The sequence below is a fragment of the Marmota marmota genome, unplaced genomic scaffold, assembly GCF_001458135.2.
Source record: "Marmota marmota marmota unplaced genomic scaffold, marMar, whole genome shotgun sequence".
Lineage (NCBI taxonomy): Eukaryota > Metazoa > Chordata > Mammalia > Rodentia > Sciuridae > Marmota > Marmota marmota.
This window is the reverse complement of record NW_026000205.1, coordinates 7,440,198-7,458,060: the sequence shown is the minus strand read 5'-3', so window position 1 is coordinate 7,458,060 and position 17,863 is coordinate 7,440,198. Positions and strand designations below refer to the sequence as shown.

Here is a 17,863-nt window from a genome sequence, read left to right as displayed (position 1 = left end):
GTGCATTGTTTTAAGCTACCAAGTTTGAGCTAATATGTTATAATAACTACAGGTAAACTACTACTGAAAATGTTGGTGATATTGGAACTGGACCATGGATAGAGGCTGGAATAATCTGGAGGTGTATGATAGAAAAGTTTCTTCTTGTTACTTAGAGTATAAAGTGAGCAGAAGGAGGTAAATTGAGGGAAAAACTATCAAAATAGAGCTTTGATGCCTTGGGAAATTCTCAATCTCCCCTAATTGCAAGAGACACTAAAATTAGGAGATTTAATATCAGGGAAGTTTGTTCTAAAGGAGAAAGCAAGGGTGTGGCTTGACAAAGCCTTTTACTAGTGACTCCGAAAGATCAAAAAGAACAAAATATTACTTTGCACATAGGGCACTTTGAAGATTGTGAGTGACTCATGGATTGCTTTATCCATCTCAACAGAAGCTGAGAACAGAAATGAGATTGTCAGCAAATGTTTGTGTTTGCTCTGTGAAGTGAATTTCCATGGTATACATAGAGAATCCCCAGGGTTTTAAGGATGGCACACCAGCAAAAATATTGCCAGATTGGTTTTGAAAGGGAGAAACAAGATTTAATTAGTCAGACTTACTGGATTATACAGGCAGTAAACACACTGATAAAACTACACAGTTGCAATCACCTATTGTCTTTCATGAAAAAGGAAGGATGATTCTAAGAGCAGAGCCTCAGCGTCTGAGTAGAGCTGTGCCGTGTGAATTGGAAGTGAATCTGGTACTCACAGATTACAGAGGAGAGAATGAGGAGTCAGGCATGCTGGAAATGGAAATATTTTGTGAGGATTACACACTTATCTAAGAATTAGGTTCTACTGAAAGTCTCAGAGCACCCATCATTGACCAAATTCCATCAGGAATGTTCAAGGGTGGGGCAGCAGCTGCATGAAGAAGTTCAGTGGTGCTTCTTTTCAAAATATTCAGGATGGATGGTCAGAATGGTGACCACAGAGATGAACTTATTTATAGTGTTAGGAGTGAAAGAACCCTAAGAGAACACAGGGTGTGTGGGAAGGCTGAACTTCCAGAAACCAGGATCTGTTATTCTCTTAGTGCTCAGAACATTTAGAGGAATGGTCAGGAGATCTTGAACCACAGGGAGAGTTATGCAGATGCTTAATTGATCATGGTGTCCAACAGACAGATAGTGGGGTTACAATAGAATTAAAAGAAGATACAATGGGGAGAAGATGACTAAGGTGGTCAGTTCAATAAAAACTTACTAAGCCAATGTGTGAATCTTGAACACAGTCACCGAAAAGCTTGTTCTGAATAAGGATATGGTAGCAGCAGGGCAATCACACAGCATAGATTTCCCTCATCCTTCTAAAAGGGCTTAGGGCCAGCAGCAAAGCAAGACAGTGTCCACTGTGGTGGAATCAATGAACAATCAAACACATAAAACAATTAAGCCAGCTGTTGGCAGCCAGCCTTAGCCACTAGACACTCTGGAACTGGCAAGATGGCCCACAAGCAGAGTAAATAGTACTTGATTTCTTTTGCTGTGTAAGAAATTATCATAAATATAGCAACTTAATGCAATGCAAATGAAGTTGCTCAGAGTTCTATATGCAGAAAGTTCAATATGACTTCACTGGGTTCCCTGGTTAGGATCTAATGAAGCTGCAGTCATGCTCTTATCTATAGACTGGGAAGAATTCACCTCCAGATTCATTCAGGTTTTTGGGCAAGTGCAATTCTTTGCCAGTGTAAGTCTAAGATTCCCCTTTCCTTGGGGCTGTCAGGTGATGGCCACTTTCAGTTTCTAAAGGCCTCTCACATTCTTTGCTACATGATCCCCTCCATCTTCAAATCCAGAAATGACACATGGAAGCTTCAGGCTTTGAATTTCTCTGATTACTTTTATAATCATCCAGAGAGAATGTTTGATTTAAGGTATCAGGGGATTAAATAATTTAATCGCCCTGTCAGTCTATTGTGTTATGTAACACAACTTAATTTTGGGAGGGTTCTGGGAATTATAGTGAGATGTTTTGCAGAACCATGGTAGAAATTCTGTCATGGCACACTCAGTATCCCCAAAAGAGAGAAGAAGAAGAGGAAGGGGACCAGCGGCTTCTTTACAATAATCTGTTCTTACAATAAATAATACCTTCCTGTGAGAAGTATTTCATTCTTAAGACAGACCATAATACTTTTTAAAGGCCTCATATCTCGACACTGCATATTTACAACCAGATGTCAACATGAGTTTTGGTGACTGCAAACCATGTTCAAACCATGGTGGATGGGTAAGGGGTTGGTGGTTTACAGTGATTATGATCTGGAAGGAAAAGGAGGTGGATATGGCTACAAAGGGGTAGCTCTAGGGAGTTTTGTCATTATGGGGCAGCTCTGTATCTATTGTATTGGTGGTTATAAGAATTTACACATGACTTGGTGGCTGAGGCAGGGGGATTGCAAGTTTAGGGCCTCAGCAACTTAGTGAAACCCTGAGTGACTTAGCAAAACCCTGTTTAAAATAAAAATCTATACCTAATAAAATCACACAAACACTCCAATACACCACATATACTTGCATGTTAAACTGGTGAAATCTGTATAAACTCTGTGGATTATATCAATATCAATTTTCTGCCTTTTGATATTGTACCATAGTTACTCAAGATGTTATCGAAGGGTGTGGAATATGTCACCCCAAAATATGCCACTTTGGCATAAGGATTATTTTTAGGTAAAGTCATTTAGTAATAGCTGATGCACAAGGGTGATCTGATCTTCTTTTTTCTTCCTGAATACAGGAAATGAAACTCCAATGTGAATTGTGTCCTCTGTAAACCAGGAGGAAAGAGATGCTTATTAGAAATGGGAGTCAAGGACAAGAAAAATGTTCAGATGAATCCTTGTCTTGCTAGTCACTGCGCCATGATTAACTGCCTTAGCCCAAGCTATTTCTACAAATAGTTCCACTTTTTCTAACTTAGTATTTAGGCATTTGGCTCTGACAGTTTCCTTGGGTCTTTCTTTTCCTTTGGGGATTTCCCTGTAGATGTAGAGATTTGTGTACATTTCTCCTGTTCATCTGGTGTGTATTAATTTAACCCTGAGGCCCAGCTGAACATCCTGAGAGAGGAGAGGTAAAGTTTCGCTTCTCCTATAGTACCATTGGGAGTAACTGGATAAAGGAAACATAAGAATTCTGGTTTTTGCAACTTTTTTGTGAATCTATAATTATCGCAAAATAAAAAGGGGAGAGAAAATATGTAGTGTGGATAATATAAAACTGAATTCATTCTATTCATTATAACTTTAAACATTTTCATTTATTTCTGCAGTTTTATATATATTTTTCCTTCCTCCTTGCAGTATCTTTGGATTTTCTTTGTTGTTCTTTTTAACTCTGTTTAAATAAAGGCATTCATTGCTATAAACTTCTTATATTGCTTTGGCTATATCCCATTAGTACCAGTATGTTGTGTTTCCATTTTTGTTTAATTCTAGGAACTTTTAAATAACCCCTCTGATTTGTTCAATGACCAACTGATCATTCAAAAGAGTATTGTTCAATCACCATGTGTTCTATAATTTCCCTAGTTTCTCTTGGTATTAATTTCTAGTTTCATTCTGTTATGTTCTGATAAGATGAAATAAATTATTTTGATTTTTAAAATTTGTTAAAATTTTAATAATTCTATTGTTATCTGTTTTGAAGAAAGTGATCTATTTTGAAGAAAGTTCCATGTGCTCATGAAAAGAATTTTCTACAGCTGTTGGGTGGAATATTTTGTAGATGTCTGCTAAGTCCACTTGCTCCATAGTGTAATTTAACTCTGATGTTGGTTGACTTTTTGTTGGGGTGATATATTTATTGGTGAGAGGTTGAGTATTGAAGTCACCCATTATTATTGTATTGGGGCCTGTGTTTCCCTTTATGTCCTTTTGTTCTAGAAAATTGAGTGCTTTGACATTTGGTGCATATATATTTACATTTGGTAAGTCTTCCGGATGGATTGTTCAATATGAAATATGAACAATATGAAATGACTTTATCAATATGAAATGACCTCTCTCTCTTCTGACTAATTTTGGCTTAAAGTATGTTTGTCAGATATGAGTATAGATACTTCTGCTTGCTTTCAGATTCCATTTTTCTGGAATATCATTTTCCATCTTTTCACTCTCAGTCTATGTATATCTTTGCTGGTAAGATGAGTTTCTTGCAGGCAGCATATTATTGGGGTCTTTTTTGTGATTCTGGGGATTGAATCTAGGTGTGCTCTACCACTAAACCATACTCTAAGCCTTTTTTTTAAAGAGAGAGAGAGAGAGAGAGAGAGAGAGAGAGAGAGAGAGGGAATTTTAAAATATTTATTCTTTAGTTTTCGGCAGACACAACATCTTTGTTTGTATGTGGTGCTGAGGATCAAACCCGGGCGCATGCATGCCAGGCAAGCACGCTACCGCTTGAGCCACATCCCCAGCCCACACTCTAAGCCTTTTTAATTTTATTTTGAGATGGGGTCTCCTTAAGTTGCTGTGGATCTCTCTAGGTTGCTAAGACTGGACTCAAACCTGTGATCCTGCCTCTGGCTCCCAAGTCCTTGGGATTGTGTTTATCTTGCTTCCTCTTCTGGGTATAGGAATCCTTTAAGTACCTTCTATAATGTTGGTTTAGTCATCATGAATTTCTTTAGTTTATGCTTATCTTGGAATGTCTTCATTTCTCCTTCAATTCCAAAGTATACCTGGGGGATATGGTAATCTACATTGGCCATTATTTCCCTTTTCTTCTATTTCTTTTATTTTGAGATGGGGTCTCACTACGTTGCAAGGCTGGCCTCAAACTTATGATTCTCCTGCCTCAGTGATCCTTGTTGCTGGGATTATAGGTGTGTGTCACTATGCCCTGCAGCAGTTATTTTCTTTCAGGGCTGATGTACATCATTCCATGCCCTCCTGGCTCTTGATACATCTGCTGTTATTTTGATGAGTTTCTCTTTATATGTGGCTTAGCACATCCCTCTTGCAGTTTTTAATATTGTTTCTTTGTACTTTTGGCAGTTCAGTTATAATATGTTGTGGAAAAGTTCTTTTATGGTCATGTTTATTTGGGGTTCTGAATACCTCCTGTATGTGAATATCTTTTTTCAAGGTTTAGGAAAATTTCTGCTACTACATCACTTAGTAGGTTTTCTGTGCATTTTACCTATAACTCTTTTTTTCTCATCTATTTCAATCATGTGTAGTTTGGTCTTTTAATGGTGTGCCATAGATCTTGTATGTTTTATTCATTGTTTCTTATGTGTGAATGTGGTAATTCATCAATATTGTCTTAAGCCTTTATATTCTTTCTTCTGCTGGGTCTATTTTATTATTGAGAATTACAACTAATTTTTTTTCATTCTGGCTTATTGTGCTTTTATTTCCAATATTTCTGTTTGATTCTTTTTCAGACTCTCTATCTCTATATTGAGTTTCTCATATTCTGCATTTTCTTCCTTAATTAATACAGATACTTACTTGTATTATCTTTAAATTCATTGAAAAAATTTAAAATCACTCATCTGATTTTTTTTTTGGTCTGGAATTTTGTCAATTTCTTTATTTTTGGAATTAGTTACTGGAGAGTTATGAACTTTTGGAGGATGATGTGTTTTTTCATATTTTTGTGTTTCTATGGTGAAAATTGTGCATCTTTTGGGATGGAAAGCTCTTCTATTTTATATGAGGTCTTTATTATTAAGCAGCCTTTTCTTGATGATGTATCCTGGTTTATTGGTTGAGTTGTTGTATTGTGTTGAGTTTAATTTGGAGTGGAACTTCATAGTGTGGTTTCACTGTGGCTTCTTTGGCTGTGTCAGAGACTGATGGATCTGCTTTTTCTGTAGGTCTCACAAGAATGGCGTCCCTCTGGTACTTTAGCCAGGAGTGCTATAGACAACAGCATATTGGACACACCCCTCCATGGTTAGTCTTCCATTCTTGTCAGCAATGTGTGGTCTGAAAGGGTAGGATTGTAACCTCTGCTGAGGTCCCTTGTAGGTGTGGTTTTCACAAAAGCTGTGTTATTTCATTCTGCTATGGGTTAGGGTGGTGAATGCCCAAAGGATGACTTCAGCCCTCCTTGCCATGACTATTTGGGACTGAGTCATCAGCTGGGGGCTTTTGTGTCTCCTATTTTTAAGGTGAAGTATCTGCCAAGATTCAGTGCAGACTGGATCATGGCTGGAGTAAGCTCAACTGGGCTGAGGGTGCAGTTGAGCTGCAGTGAAGCCTGAACCCAATGTGCTCAATGTACTAGGCTTGATCCTCAGCATCACTCAGAAAGAAGAAAACAACAAAACATAAAAGCAAGCCATCCATACAGTAAAAACCAAGCAGCAACCACCACCACCACAGTACCAATAACAAACAGTATAAAAGAAAGATAATTAAAAGTTTACAATTAATAAAAATAAAATTAATTAAAAATAATGGGAGAAGAGTAAGAAAGATGAAACAAAGGGAAATAAGAAGAAAAAATTTAAACAAAGAAATATGATAAAGAAGTGAAGAACTCAATTAAAGCATAAAAATAAAGTAGTATAAAATATTAGCAAGGAAATAATAACAAGAAAAAAACACAATAGTAGCTAGACTAGACAAAGGGGAAAAACAGTAAAAAAAAAAAAAAAAAATCCTCCTGGGAGAGGTCCTTGGACTGAATAAGCTTCTTTCTAGGTGTTGGAATCCATCAAGGATGGGAGGGGGATGGGGTGGTGCAACTGAAGCCTGTCATGTTTCTTCTCAGCTCGCAACAAGCAAGTTGGGGTGATATGCAGGCTGTGCTCTGTTTCCTGCCAGGCAGGTTAGGGAATATTGATTGCACCAGAATCAACATAGCTTCCTCCGGAAGCTCTTTGTATATGCATCCAGGTGGATGGCAAAGGTTGAAGCCATCACAACTAGCCCCTTTCATGAACTGAGCTTTGATGTTATGTGGACGGTGCCAGGTGGGTACACATTCTCTCATCTCTGTGCCCAGGGGCATGGCAAATGCCCAAGCAGTGGTGTATCCCCACAATGCTTCCAAGAGTTGGGGGAACAATTAAATCCCCAAATTCTTCAATGGGTGTGTTATTTCTAAGCAATTTGCCAGCCTCAGTCTTGGTGTTTTCTGACTTGGCAAAACCACGTCACTGGTCTCAGTCTTCCTTGCAGAGGGCTAGGACACCACCTGTGGTGCCCTTCATTTCCCTCCCTATCACATCCCATGCTGCCTGTTGCCTGAACCTCTCACTGGGTTTGTGTCACCCTCCCATGCTATGACTATCACAGCGCTCTCTCTCACCAAGTCAGTGTGGTGGGTGGCTACGAAGACCCTGAATTGTGATTTTTTTTTTCTCATCCCGTGAGGAGTTTAGTCACATACAATGGACCCTTCTCAAGATGGCTCCTGCTTATAGCACTCTGAGAGTTTGTGGAGTGATATGGGAAGTTTCTTTCCTAAACCTAGCTTCCCACATAGGAGGAGTCACTGTACTGGATTCCTGTACTGAATTTAAAGCTTGTAAAGAACTGTGGATCCACATATGGTCAGGACTGCTGGTCTGCTGTTGTCATCAGCTTTGTTTGCATTCATTGTCTTGCCTTATGCTTCCAGCATTGAGTTCCAAACCCCAAGATGGGGAACTGGGGTTGAAGTTGAGAACAGCTTTGTAATTTTTTCTGATTTACCTCTCCGATTCTCTGTGCCGTTCTGCTTTCCCATCACTTCCTTATTGATTCCCAGAGTTCTTCCTCTCTCTCTCCTCAGGACATGGTTTCTCTTGTTCCCTTTGCTCTTCCCTCTCAGAGTTGTTGGCAGTGGACTTCTGTCCACTCCTGCCATCCTCCAGAATTTCTATTTTGTTCTTTTTAAAAATCTCTGTGGAATTCAGGGATACAAATAGGAAAAGAAGAACTCAAACTGTCATTATTTGATGACGACATGATTCTATGCTTAGAGGAGCCAAAAAACTCCACCTGAAAACTTCTAGAATTAATTAATGAATTCAGCAAAGTAGCAGGATATAAAATCAATACCCATAAATCAAATGCATTTCTATACATCAGTGATGAATCCTCTGAAAGAAATTAGGAAAACTACCCCATTCACAATACGCTCAAAAAACCCCCAAAAACAAAACAAATAAACAAAAATAGAAACAAACTTGAGAATTAACAAAAGAGGTGCAAGACCTCTATAATGAAAACTACAGAACTCTAAAGAAAGAAATTGAAGAAGACCTTAAAAGATGGAAATATCTCCCATGTTCTTGGGTAGGCAAAACTAATATTGTCAAAATGGCAACAGTACCCAAAGTGCTATACAGATTCAGTGTAATTCCAATTAAAATCCCAATATGATTCCTTATAGAAATAGAAAAAGCAGTCATGAAATTCATTTGGAAAAATAAGAGATCCCAGAATAGCCAAAGCAATCCTTAGCAAGAAGAGTGAAGCTGGAGGCGTCACAATACCAGACCTTAAACTATACTATAAAGCTATACTAACAAAAATGTCATGGTATTGGCACCAAAATAGATATGTAGACCAATGGTGCAGAATAGAAGACACAGAGACAAACCCACATAAATACAGTTATCTAATTCTAGACAAAGGCATCACATTGGAGAAAAATTAGCCTCTTCAACAAATGGTGCTGGGAGAACTGGAAATGCTTATGCAGCAAAATGAAAATAAACCCTTATCTCTCACCATGCACAAAACTTAACTTAAAGTGGATCAAGGACCTAGAAATTAGTCCAGAGACCCTGCGCCTAATAGAGGAAAGAGTAGGCCCAAATTTTCATCATGTTGGATTAGGCCCTGACTTCCTTATCAAGACTCCTATGCATAAAAAAATCAAGAATTAATAAATGGGATGGACTCAAACTAAAAAGCTTCTTCTCAGCAAATGAAACAATCAATGAGATTAACAGAGAGCCTACATTGTGGGAGAAAATTTTGCCACACACACATCAGATAGAGCACTAATCTCCAGAATATATAAAGAACTCAAAAAACTTAACACCAAAAAAACAAATGACCCAATAAATAAATGGGCTAAGGAGATGAACAGACTTCTCAGAAGAATATATACATTTGATCAATAAATATATGAAAAAATGTTCAACATCTTTAGAAATTAGAAAAATGCAAATCAAAACTACTCTAAAATGTTATCTCACAACAGTCAGAATAGCAGTTATCAAGAATACAGGCAAAAATAAATGTTGGAGAGGATGTGGGGGAAAAGGCACACTCATACATTGCTGGTGGGACTGCATATTGATGTAGCTAATCTGGAAAGCAGTCTGGAGATTCCTTAGAAAATTTGGAACGAGACCACAATTTGACTCCTCAGGCTATACTCAAAGGACTTAAAATCAGCATACTATAATAACACAGCCACATCAATGTTCATAGCAATTGACAATAGCTAAATTGTGGAAGCAACCTAGATGCCCTTCAATAGATGAATGGATAAAGAAACTGTGGTATATATACACAATGGAATATTACTCAGCATTAAAAGAGAATACAATTTTGGCATTTGCAGGTAAATGGATGGAGTTGGAAAATATCATGCTAAGCAAAGTAAGCCAATCCCCAAAAAACAAAAGCCAAATGTTCTCTCTGATAAGTGGATGGTGATCCATAACGTGGAGGCATGGGAAAAATTGAAGAACTTTGGGCAAAGGGGACGTGGGGGGAGGGTGCATGGGGTCAGGAAAGATGGTGGAATGAGATGGACATCATTACCCTAGGTACATGTATGACTACATATATGGTGTGATGCTACATTGTGTACAACCAGAGAAATGAAAAGTTATGCTGCAATTGTGTACAATGAATCAAAATGCATGCTGCTGTCATATATACTTAATTAAAATAAATAAATTAATAAAAAATCTCTGTGGAATTCTCATTTATATTCTTTTTTTTTTTGATGAGATTCTTGTCATTTAATCAGCTTTGCCATGAAAAGCAATAACCTTTGCTATCCACTCTGACTTCCTCCACCACTTAACCAACCATCTTCCTTCATATGCTTACAGCACAAGAACCAAAAGCCTTCCTCCCCACAATACTCCCCACTCAGATCACTGGAAGAAATGACACTAAATGGACTCAGCCTCCTCCATACAGCATGAACTAGGAAGAATAAAAATATGAAGAGTTTGGTTGTGCTATTATCTTAGGATAGAGTCAGAGCAGAGACAGAGGCAAAGGAAGGGTGAGGTCTAGGGATCTCTCAGAGATCAGTATTTGCCTGAGGAGCACAGAGCCCATATTATACCCAAAAGGGGGCTATGTCTAAGACAGGAGCTGGGATTGACTAGGCTGAAAGATTTTCTCAAGTATACATGTGAGGGTAAGGGCAGCTAAAATCCTTTCTCCTTCTCCTCATGCCTCCTGTAGCTTTCAGACAGAGGGCAGGGGACTCTGAGTAGGGAACAGTCAGTTCTCCTAAGGTTTCATCTGATTCCTACAGCTTTCATCAGGCAGCAAGTGAAGCATATCCCCTGATGCTGCCCAACTCCTTCCTCCTGCTAGGGCTTCTTCTCTCCACCTATGAGCACCAGGGCCTGCAGGATGTCAGATAGTGATACAATTCCCTTGACCACATCATTCTCATCCACTACTACAAGTTGGTGAACCTCTGCTTCCACCAGCCTGTTGATGATGGTCTCTAGAGTTTCATGCAGGTAGCACTTGAGAACACCCTCAAAATAGTGTGATCGATGTTGTAGAGCTTTGGTCACAGACACATCCAGGTTGTTGTAGGTCTTTTCTGCTGCCAGATTGATAACATCAAACTTGGAGTAGATGTCCACCACACACCCTTTCTCATCCACCACAGGCAGGGCTGAGACTCGATGCTGTACAAAGATACCCAGAGCCACATATACGGGGGTGGTAGTACGGACCATAGCAATATTGGCATAGGTGCCAATCTGCAACTCTTCCAAAGACTTAGACATGAACTCTGGCTTGGGGAACTCAGTGATAAACAATTTGAGGAACTTCAGGATGCGCTTGTGAGTAAGAATGTACAAGGTATTGCCTGATTCTGGGTCAATAACTGGCAGCCTGTGGATCTTGTTTTGAATTAATGAAGAGACAGCATCAAACAAGCTAGCATTTGGAGAAATACAGACAAGTGGCTTAAAGGAGTCCTGTAGGTACACCTCTTTCCAGGTTTCTATTTTGTGTTCTTCTAGCTCATAGATCTGTACCAAGGCTGACTTATAGTAGCGATGTAAGATATTGATGAAATCTGTGATAGCATACCCACAAAACTTTGCTTCTTACTATCCCACAATGGGGCAGCACGTACACCATTAGTTACCAAAGCAAAGAAAGCTTTCTTCACCTGCAGGGAAGTATCAAATACAACCAATTTGGAGCTTGTGGGAATCAGGTCATAGCAGCGATGAGACTTCATGAAGGAAGTATACACACTATTGTTCGATTCCGGGGTCTATTTTTGGGGCATTCCCCTCAAGGGGACTCTGGAGAGAAGAACTATTCAATTTCAAGCTTGGAGGGTGAAGTCTTTCAGTATTCTAGAAGCTGAATCTCCAGGGGAAAGAGGGCTGAAGGGTCAGTACCTGGGGCAGTTCACTTTAGGTTCCAGTTTTCAGTATAGTACCTCCGCCCTCAACTGTGTCTCAGTCTCTCTCTTGATGCCCAGTTTTGGCCAAAGTGGGGAGGGGGAGTTGTCCAACCATATTCAATAGGTAGACTCTTGGGATCTATTTGCTCATTTTCAGTTTTCTCAGCTCAGCCAAGTTACTCAATATTCTTCCATCTGCTTTCCAGCTTCCAAGAATTCATTGCTATTATCTTCTCTCCTGTTCTGATAGTTTGTACCTTGAGGATGCTCATTTTCCAGAGCAGAGGAGCTATCTGAAGTAACCGCGGACTGACGGAAGGCAGGCAAGGGCGGGGCCCCGTCTTAGGAAATACGCCCAGCGAAGGAGCAGAGGGGCAGGGTCACGCAACAGGACAGCCACCGGCTACTTCTTGTTTGCCAGACACCAGCGCCAGGCCCTGTCCGTCTCCTAAACTAGGGGGTCTCAGGCTCCACAGCGCCCCCCGGCCGCCCTCCTGCGCTCCTCACCGTCTCCATCGCAAGGGGCACCGGCCTTCCTCATTTATATTCTACATTGCCTTCTTTAATTCCTTCAGCTATTTATTTGAATTCTCTTGGATGTCCTTGAGCCTTTAAAATATCATTCTTTGTAATTCCTTGTCTGGCATTTCATCCACTTCAATATCTTTGGCATCTGTCACTAGAGCTTTATAAACTTTAAGAAATGTCATAGTGCCTTTTTTTCCATATTTCTTTCACTCAGTGTTGTGATTTATGCATATGTTGGGATGGAAATCTTTTCCACTTTTTTTTGTACCAATTTTTTTATTAATTAAAAAAATTATATATGACAGCGGAATGCATTATAATTTATATTACACATATAAAGCACAATTTTTCATATCTCTGGTTGTAAACAAAGTATATTCACACCAATTCGTGTCTTCATACGTGTACTTTGGATAATGATGGCCATCACATTCCACCATCATTTCTAACCCTATGCTCCCTCACTTCCCCTCCCACCCCTCTGCCCTATCTAGAGTTTGTCTATTCCCCCCATGCTCCCCCTCCCTACCCCACTATGAATCAGCCTCCTTATATCAGAGAAAATATTTTCTTTTTGGGGGGATTGGCTAACTTCACTTAGCTCCTTTCCACTTTTATGTGAGGGTCTTCTTATAAACATTTTCCTCTTGATGATGTGTCCTGGAATATTAGTTTGTTGTATAATGTTAATTTTAATTCCAATTGGACTTCATAGTGTAGTTTCCTGAGACATCTTTGATTATGATTAGTGGGTTTTGACACCCTGCATACCATGCTGGAGCCTGAAAGATCCACTTTTTCTGTGATTCTCACAAGAGTAGAATCCCTCTGGTAGTTTAGGCAGGTGTGTTGTATACAGCAGAGTATGTAGTGTGCACACTCAGTGACCTCTTCTACGATGGAATGGAAGCCCATGTCAAGTGTTGGGGTTTTTTTCAGGCTCTGTTGATATTTGCTCTGTTACTTGAAAGCAATTGTGATATTGACTAGTCCAGCTGTGGTGATATGCCTAAAGCTTTTCTTCTGTGTTCAGACACAAGTGCAGCTCCAGTGTTTCACAGGGAGATGCAGGGACTGGGTCACATCTTCCCTTCTGTGGCACTCAACTCTCGTCTTGTCAGCAATGTGCGATGAGGTGGAGTGTGAGTGGTGCTTCATATGCTGAGACACTTGCAAGTGTAGTATCAATAACAGTTATTTTTCTCTATAATTGCTATGGGGTTCAGTGTCCAGAAGTAGGACTTCAGAACACCCAACAACCATGCCCTCTTGGGTACCAGTAATCAACTAGGAACTTATCCCTCCTACTTTTTTTTTTTGTATTGGGAATTTAACTCAGAGTTGCTTTGCCTTGTAGCTCTGTCCCCAGCTTTGTTTTTTATTTTGATGCAGAGTTTTGCTAAGTTGCTGAGGGCCTCACTAAGTTGTTGAGGTTGGCCTCTATTGGTTAATCCTCCTGCCTCGGACTCCTGAGTTGCTAGAATTATAGGTAGGCACTACTGCACCTGGTGTCTCCCTATTCTTTAAATTGAAGTATAAGTTAAAATTCCCTTCCTGCTGAGGTGCTTGAATGAGTGGCAAGAGTAGATGCTTGCAACTGATGCCAATCCAAAGCTTCTGTCTCCACCCCACTAGGCTATCTGCCTCATGTCCAGAGCAAAGACTGAGGGCTATTCTCCTTCCACTACTTTCTTTTGTGGTGCTCACCAGGTGCTTGGAGGGAGTGATTTCTGGCTGGAGCTGGTTGGAATACCTTTCAGCTATTTGCATGCTGAAATGAGCTAGGGTGGAATGCAGAGCTCCTCAGGTAAAAGTCCTCTCTGGAGCTTTAGGGCTGCACACACTGAAAATGGGGTGTAACGACTCTGCAGCTTGTGGAGCAGCACGGAGTGCAGAACTCCCCTAAATTCTTGCTGGAGCTTGCTGGACGCTCAGATGGCAGCTGTAACACCAGCTTTGCATGTTCTGGATGCCACAGAGGCTAGAGAGAGGCTATGGAGTGGTGTTGGAAGGGCAAAGGTGGGATCTGCATAATCTTCTGCTCCCGAGTCTGGTGTCTCCAGATTTGGTTTCCATGTGAAATCACCCATGACTGCTCATGCCCCTGGGCTTCGATAGTTTGCTCACCAAACCACCAATTTTTTAGGGAAGTGCCTTCTGTTCTCCATATCAGTCTGTTTCCTCAAGGTATAAAGTTCTTAGTGGCACTGTCTGTGCAGTGCCTTTCGCTTAGGCCAAACTGACTCTCGTGGCAGCTGCCCAAGAGTGATACTACAGCATGGTCTTGGAGATAGGAAAATGCAAAGGCCTTTGGTTCCCAGATCAGTAAGGTCAAACAATAGGACTCATAACAAGATGGCTCTCTCGGAACCACCATATGACCCAGCTTTACCACTCTTCAGTTTTTAAATAAAATAATTAAAGTGATACATGCCTACCCATGTTTGTAGCAGCTCAATTCACAACAGACAAAGTACGGATCAACTTAAATGTTTGTCAACAGATGAATGAATAAAGAAAATGTGATGTGTATACACAGTGGAGTTTAATTCAGCCATAAAGAAGAATGAAATTATGTCATTTGCAGGAAAATTGACGGATCAGAGAACATCAGGTTAATTGAAATAAGCTAAACTTAAAAAGCCATCTGTTTTCTGTTCATCTGTTTTCTCTTGTATGTGAAAGTTAGAAGGCAAAAAAAGTGGTGGTGGTAGGGAAGTGACCATATGAGAATCGAAGGAAAACCTGTAGGGTAGAAGAAAGGGATCTGAGAAAGGGAGGAGGGGAAGGTATGGGAAGTTAATGAGGAATGAAAACAATCAAAAACAATTTGTATAATGTGTGTACCAAAAAAAAAAAAAAGCTCCCTGTTGCAGCACCATAGAATTTGCTGGAAGTTTAGAGAACTTCCCCAGAGCCAGTTCATCTTTCAGGTCTAGGAACTGTTTAGGCTATCTTCCTCAGGATGCCAAATCCTGTGCTTCTGGGGCTCACTGGGATTCTCCCTGTGTCTGCTCTAACTCGGCTGAGGAGGGTTCTTCTCTTCACTGTGCCATACCGCCATGACACCAGTGCTGGGGTGCTCTGTTTCAGCCTCCATCCCACAATCCAGAGTGACAGGGTTTCTCCAAGTCTCTGCCAGTTCACAATTGAGTTATAGCATTCTCCTCTGGTCACCCACTTCAATAAATAACTACACTACTATTTTTAAAACTTCTGCTTCATTAAGAAGCAGGTGAAAGCTGCACATCTTGAACCTCTTCTTAAACTCTGTTTTGCCCATTTTTATCCGTTTGTAGTTGTGTGCTTTGATTACTTAATGTTGTGTTTGAGGAGTTTGTGTGTCTCTGATACAAGTCCTACTTTAGAAATGTACTTGCAAATATTTTCTTACAGTGTGTAGTTCTATTTTAACTCATTTGACAGTGTATTTCACAGGGCAGAAGATTTAAATTTTAATTAAACTCAATTTATTGATTTTTTTTCATGTGTTGCACTTTTCGCCAAACTAAAGTCACCTGGATTTCCAAGGAACTTTATAGTTTTACATTTTGCAGTTAGTTCTGTGATACATTTAGAGGAAGTTTTCTGAAATTTTAAGGTCTGGATCTAGATTAATTTTTTTCACATGTTCAGTCATGCCGCAGTCTGGCTGGGCACAAAATCATGAGCCACTCAAGCAGGAACAAACTTTATTTCCAAAACTCCTGCGAATGCCAGGCAAGCGGCCTTCTCCTGGGACACACTACACCAACAGGAACTCCCTCCTCCGGAATTCCCTCCTACCGCACTTCCCCAACCAATGGGAACTCCCGCAGGAGCTCCAAAGTAGCAGGCCAAGGCGGACAGCAGGGGTCTAATCTCCAATTGAATGCACATCTTAACATAATCATTATCATCTCAATGGCTTGCTGGCGTCACCTTTCAACCAAAAATGCCATGCATCATTCCTACTTGGCTATGGCTCTCAGCACAGTCATTTCTGTATCATTTCTTGGAAAGACTCTCACTTTCCCATGGATTTGGATGAGTCTTGGATGCTGCCACAAGTGACACGTTATGAGTTTGGATCAGGGACAATGTGAAGCTAAATTCCCATCCTTCTCTCATTTTTCCTCAGGAAACTTTCTCCTTACAATTGCCCCTCCTGGGGCTGGGGTTGTGGCTCAGTGGTAGAGTGCTTGCCTAGCATGTGTGAGGCACTGGGTTGGAGTCTCAGCACCTCATATAAGTAAATAAAATATTCATCGACGTCTAAAAAATATTTTAAAAATTTGTCTCTCCCCCAGAGTTCTACCCCAGTGAATCTCACCATCTGATTCATCTCTGAAAGTTCAAGAGGCAAACTAGAACTGTCCTGTATCCACATCTGTCCTTTGTCATGTGGTAGCAGTGTGACTTTGGGCAGATTTCTTAAACATTCTTAGTTAGTGGGCTCATTTTTAATGTGGGTTCATGAAAAACTCACCATATAGGCTGGTTTACAGGTTGAATGTGTTCATGCATAAATGGAGTTATGGGTTGAAATTTATTCCCTTAAAAAACATGTTCAAGTCCCAGCCCCCAGTGTACAGACCCTCTCCCCCACTCTCATATTCTTGCAGCCATTGAGATTTTAGAACTGTCCAGCACTGTTTCAACCTTCCCTTCACTCCTGTGAGGAAGAATGCAAATGAGAAGTAAGGCCTCATAAAAGCTCAAGAAGACCCATGAAGTTGGCCCCAAACCCTGGACCAGAATCCAGGGTTCCTGTTTCCATCTCAGTCCTAGCACAGTTGGGGGGTTGGCCCTTCCAGAGCGCCAGAGCTGACAGTGTCCTGTTTGGACACTGTGATCTGGGTGCTGGTGACTAGAATGTGACCTCTCTCAGTACCCCTGGTAATGCCCTGATGACTCCTGCTTTCTTATTCCAGGTGGAAGTTTGAGGATTCTGGGAGTTGTTACTTGTTCCTTTCCTTCTTCCTCATAACACAAAAACTTGCCAGCCACTCTCTGTTTCCTGGAGGTGTGTCTCATTGGCAGGAGCCAGTTAGCTCCAGTTCCTCCTGCCTCCCTTGACTCTTTCTCAGAAGAATATTCAGCAGGGAGGACTGAAGTGTGCTACTACAGAGGTGCTTGGAATATGTTTCCCAAAGATGTGTGCAAGGTGGGTGCTCATAAAAATTATGAACACCAAGAGCTTCAAGCACCAGTGATCTAAAGATTTTGAATCTAAATTTCTGAGAAACTGAGGTTCCAAAATTCTGAATTCTAGACTCAAAAGTTTTAGGCTATGACAGTTCAGTTACCACACAGTTCTAAGACTGCCTGAGTGGAAGTTTTTGGAAAGGGGACATGCACGTGGATGGATATTATTTGACTTTTGACAATGACTTGTTAACATGTAGGTGACAATAAAGAGTGTGACTCTAAGGGTTCATCCTCATCCCCATCTCAGAGAGCAGGAAGCAGTCCATTTGTGGTACCCAAGTTGCAAGACACAGATAACAGAAATTGATAAATATGAGTTTCATAGCCTTTTATGAAACTTATAGGGTTCCCTTCACTTGATCTCAATCATGGGCCCAAAATAGGGTGAATTTACTGTTTCTGTGTGTGGGTCAGCTGCAGGTGTATGTAGCTTTTAGTTTAAGAAACAGAATTCCCAGGCTGATGTATACACCTGTTCAGATTGTACCATGCTCAAGAATCTCACTTTCTTCA

General features: G+C 40.5%; 1 protein-coding gene across 1 annotated transcript; it reads right to left on the bottom strand.

The window, feature by feature from the left end:
* Positions 1 to 10,183: 10,183 nt before the first annotated feature.
* LOC107151439 (5'-AMP-activated protein kinase subunit gamma-1-like) lies at positions 10,184 to 11,950 on the bottom strand. Its single transcript, XM_048790863.1, is given in 3 exon segments — positions 10,184 to 11,302; positions 11,305 to 11,595; positions 11,890 to 11,950. Coding segments are annotated over 2 exon segments (894 nt in total). The 5' UTR covers positions 11,462 to 11,595; positions 11,890 to 11,950; the 3' UTR covers positions 10,184 to 10,565.
* Between the last annotated feature and the right edge of the window lie 5,913 nt (positions 11,951 to 17,863).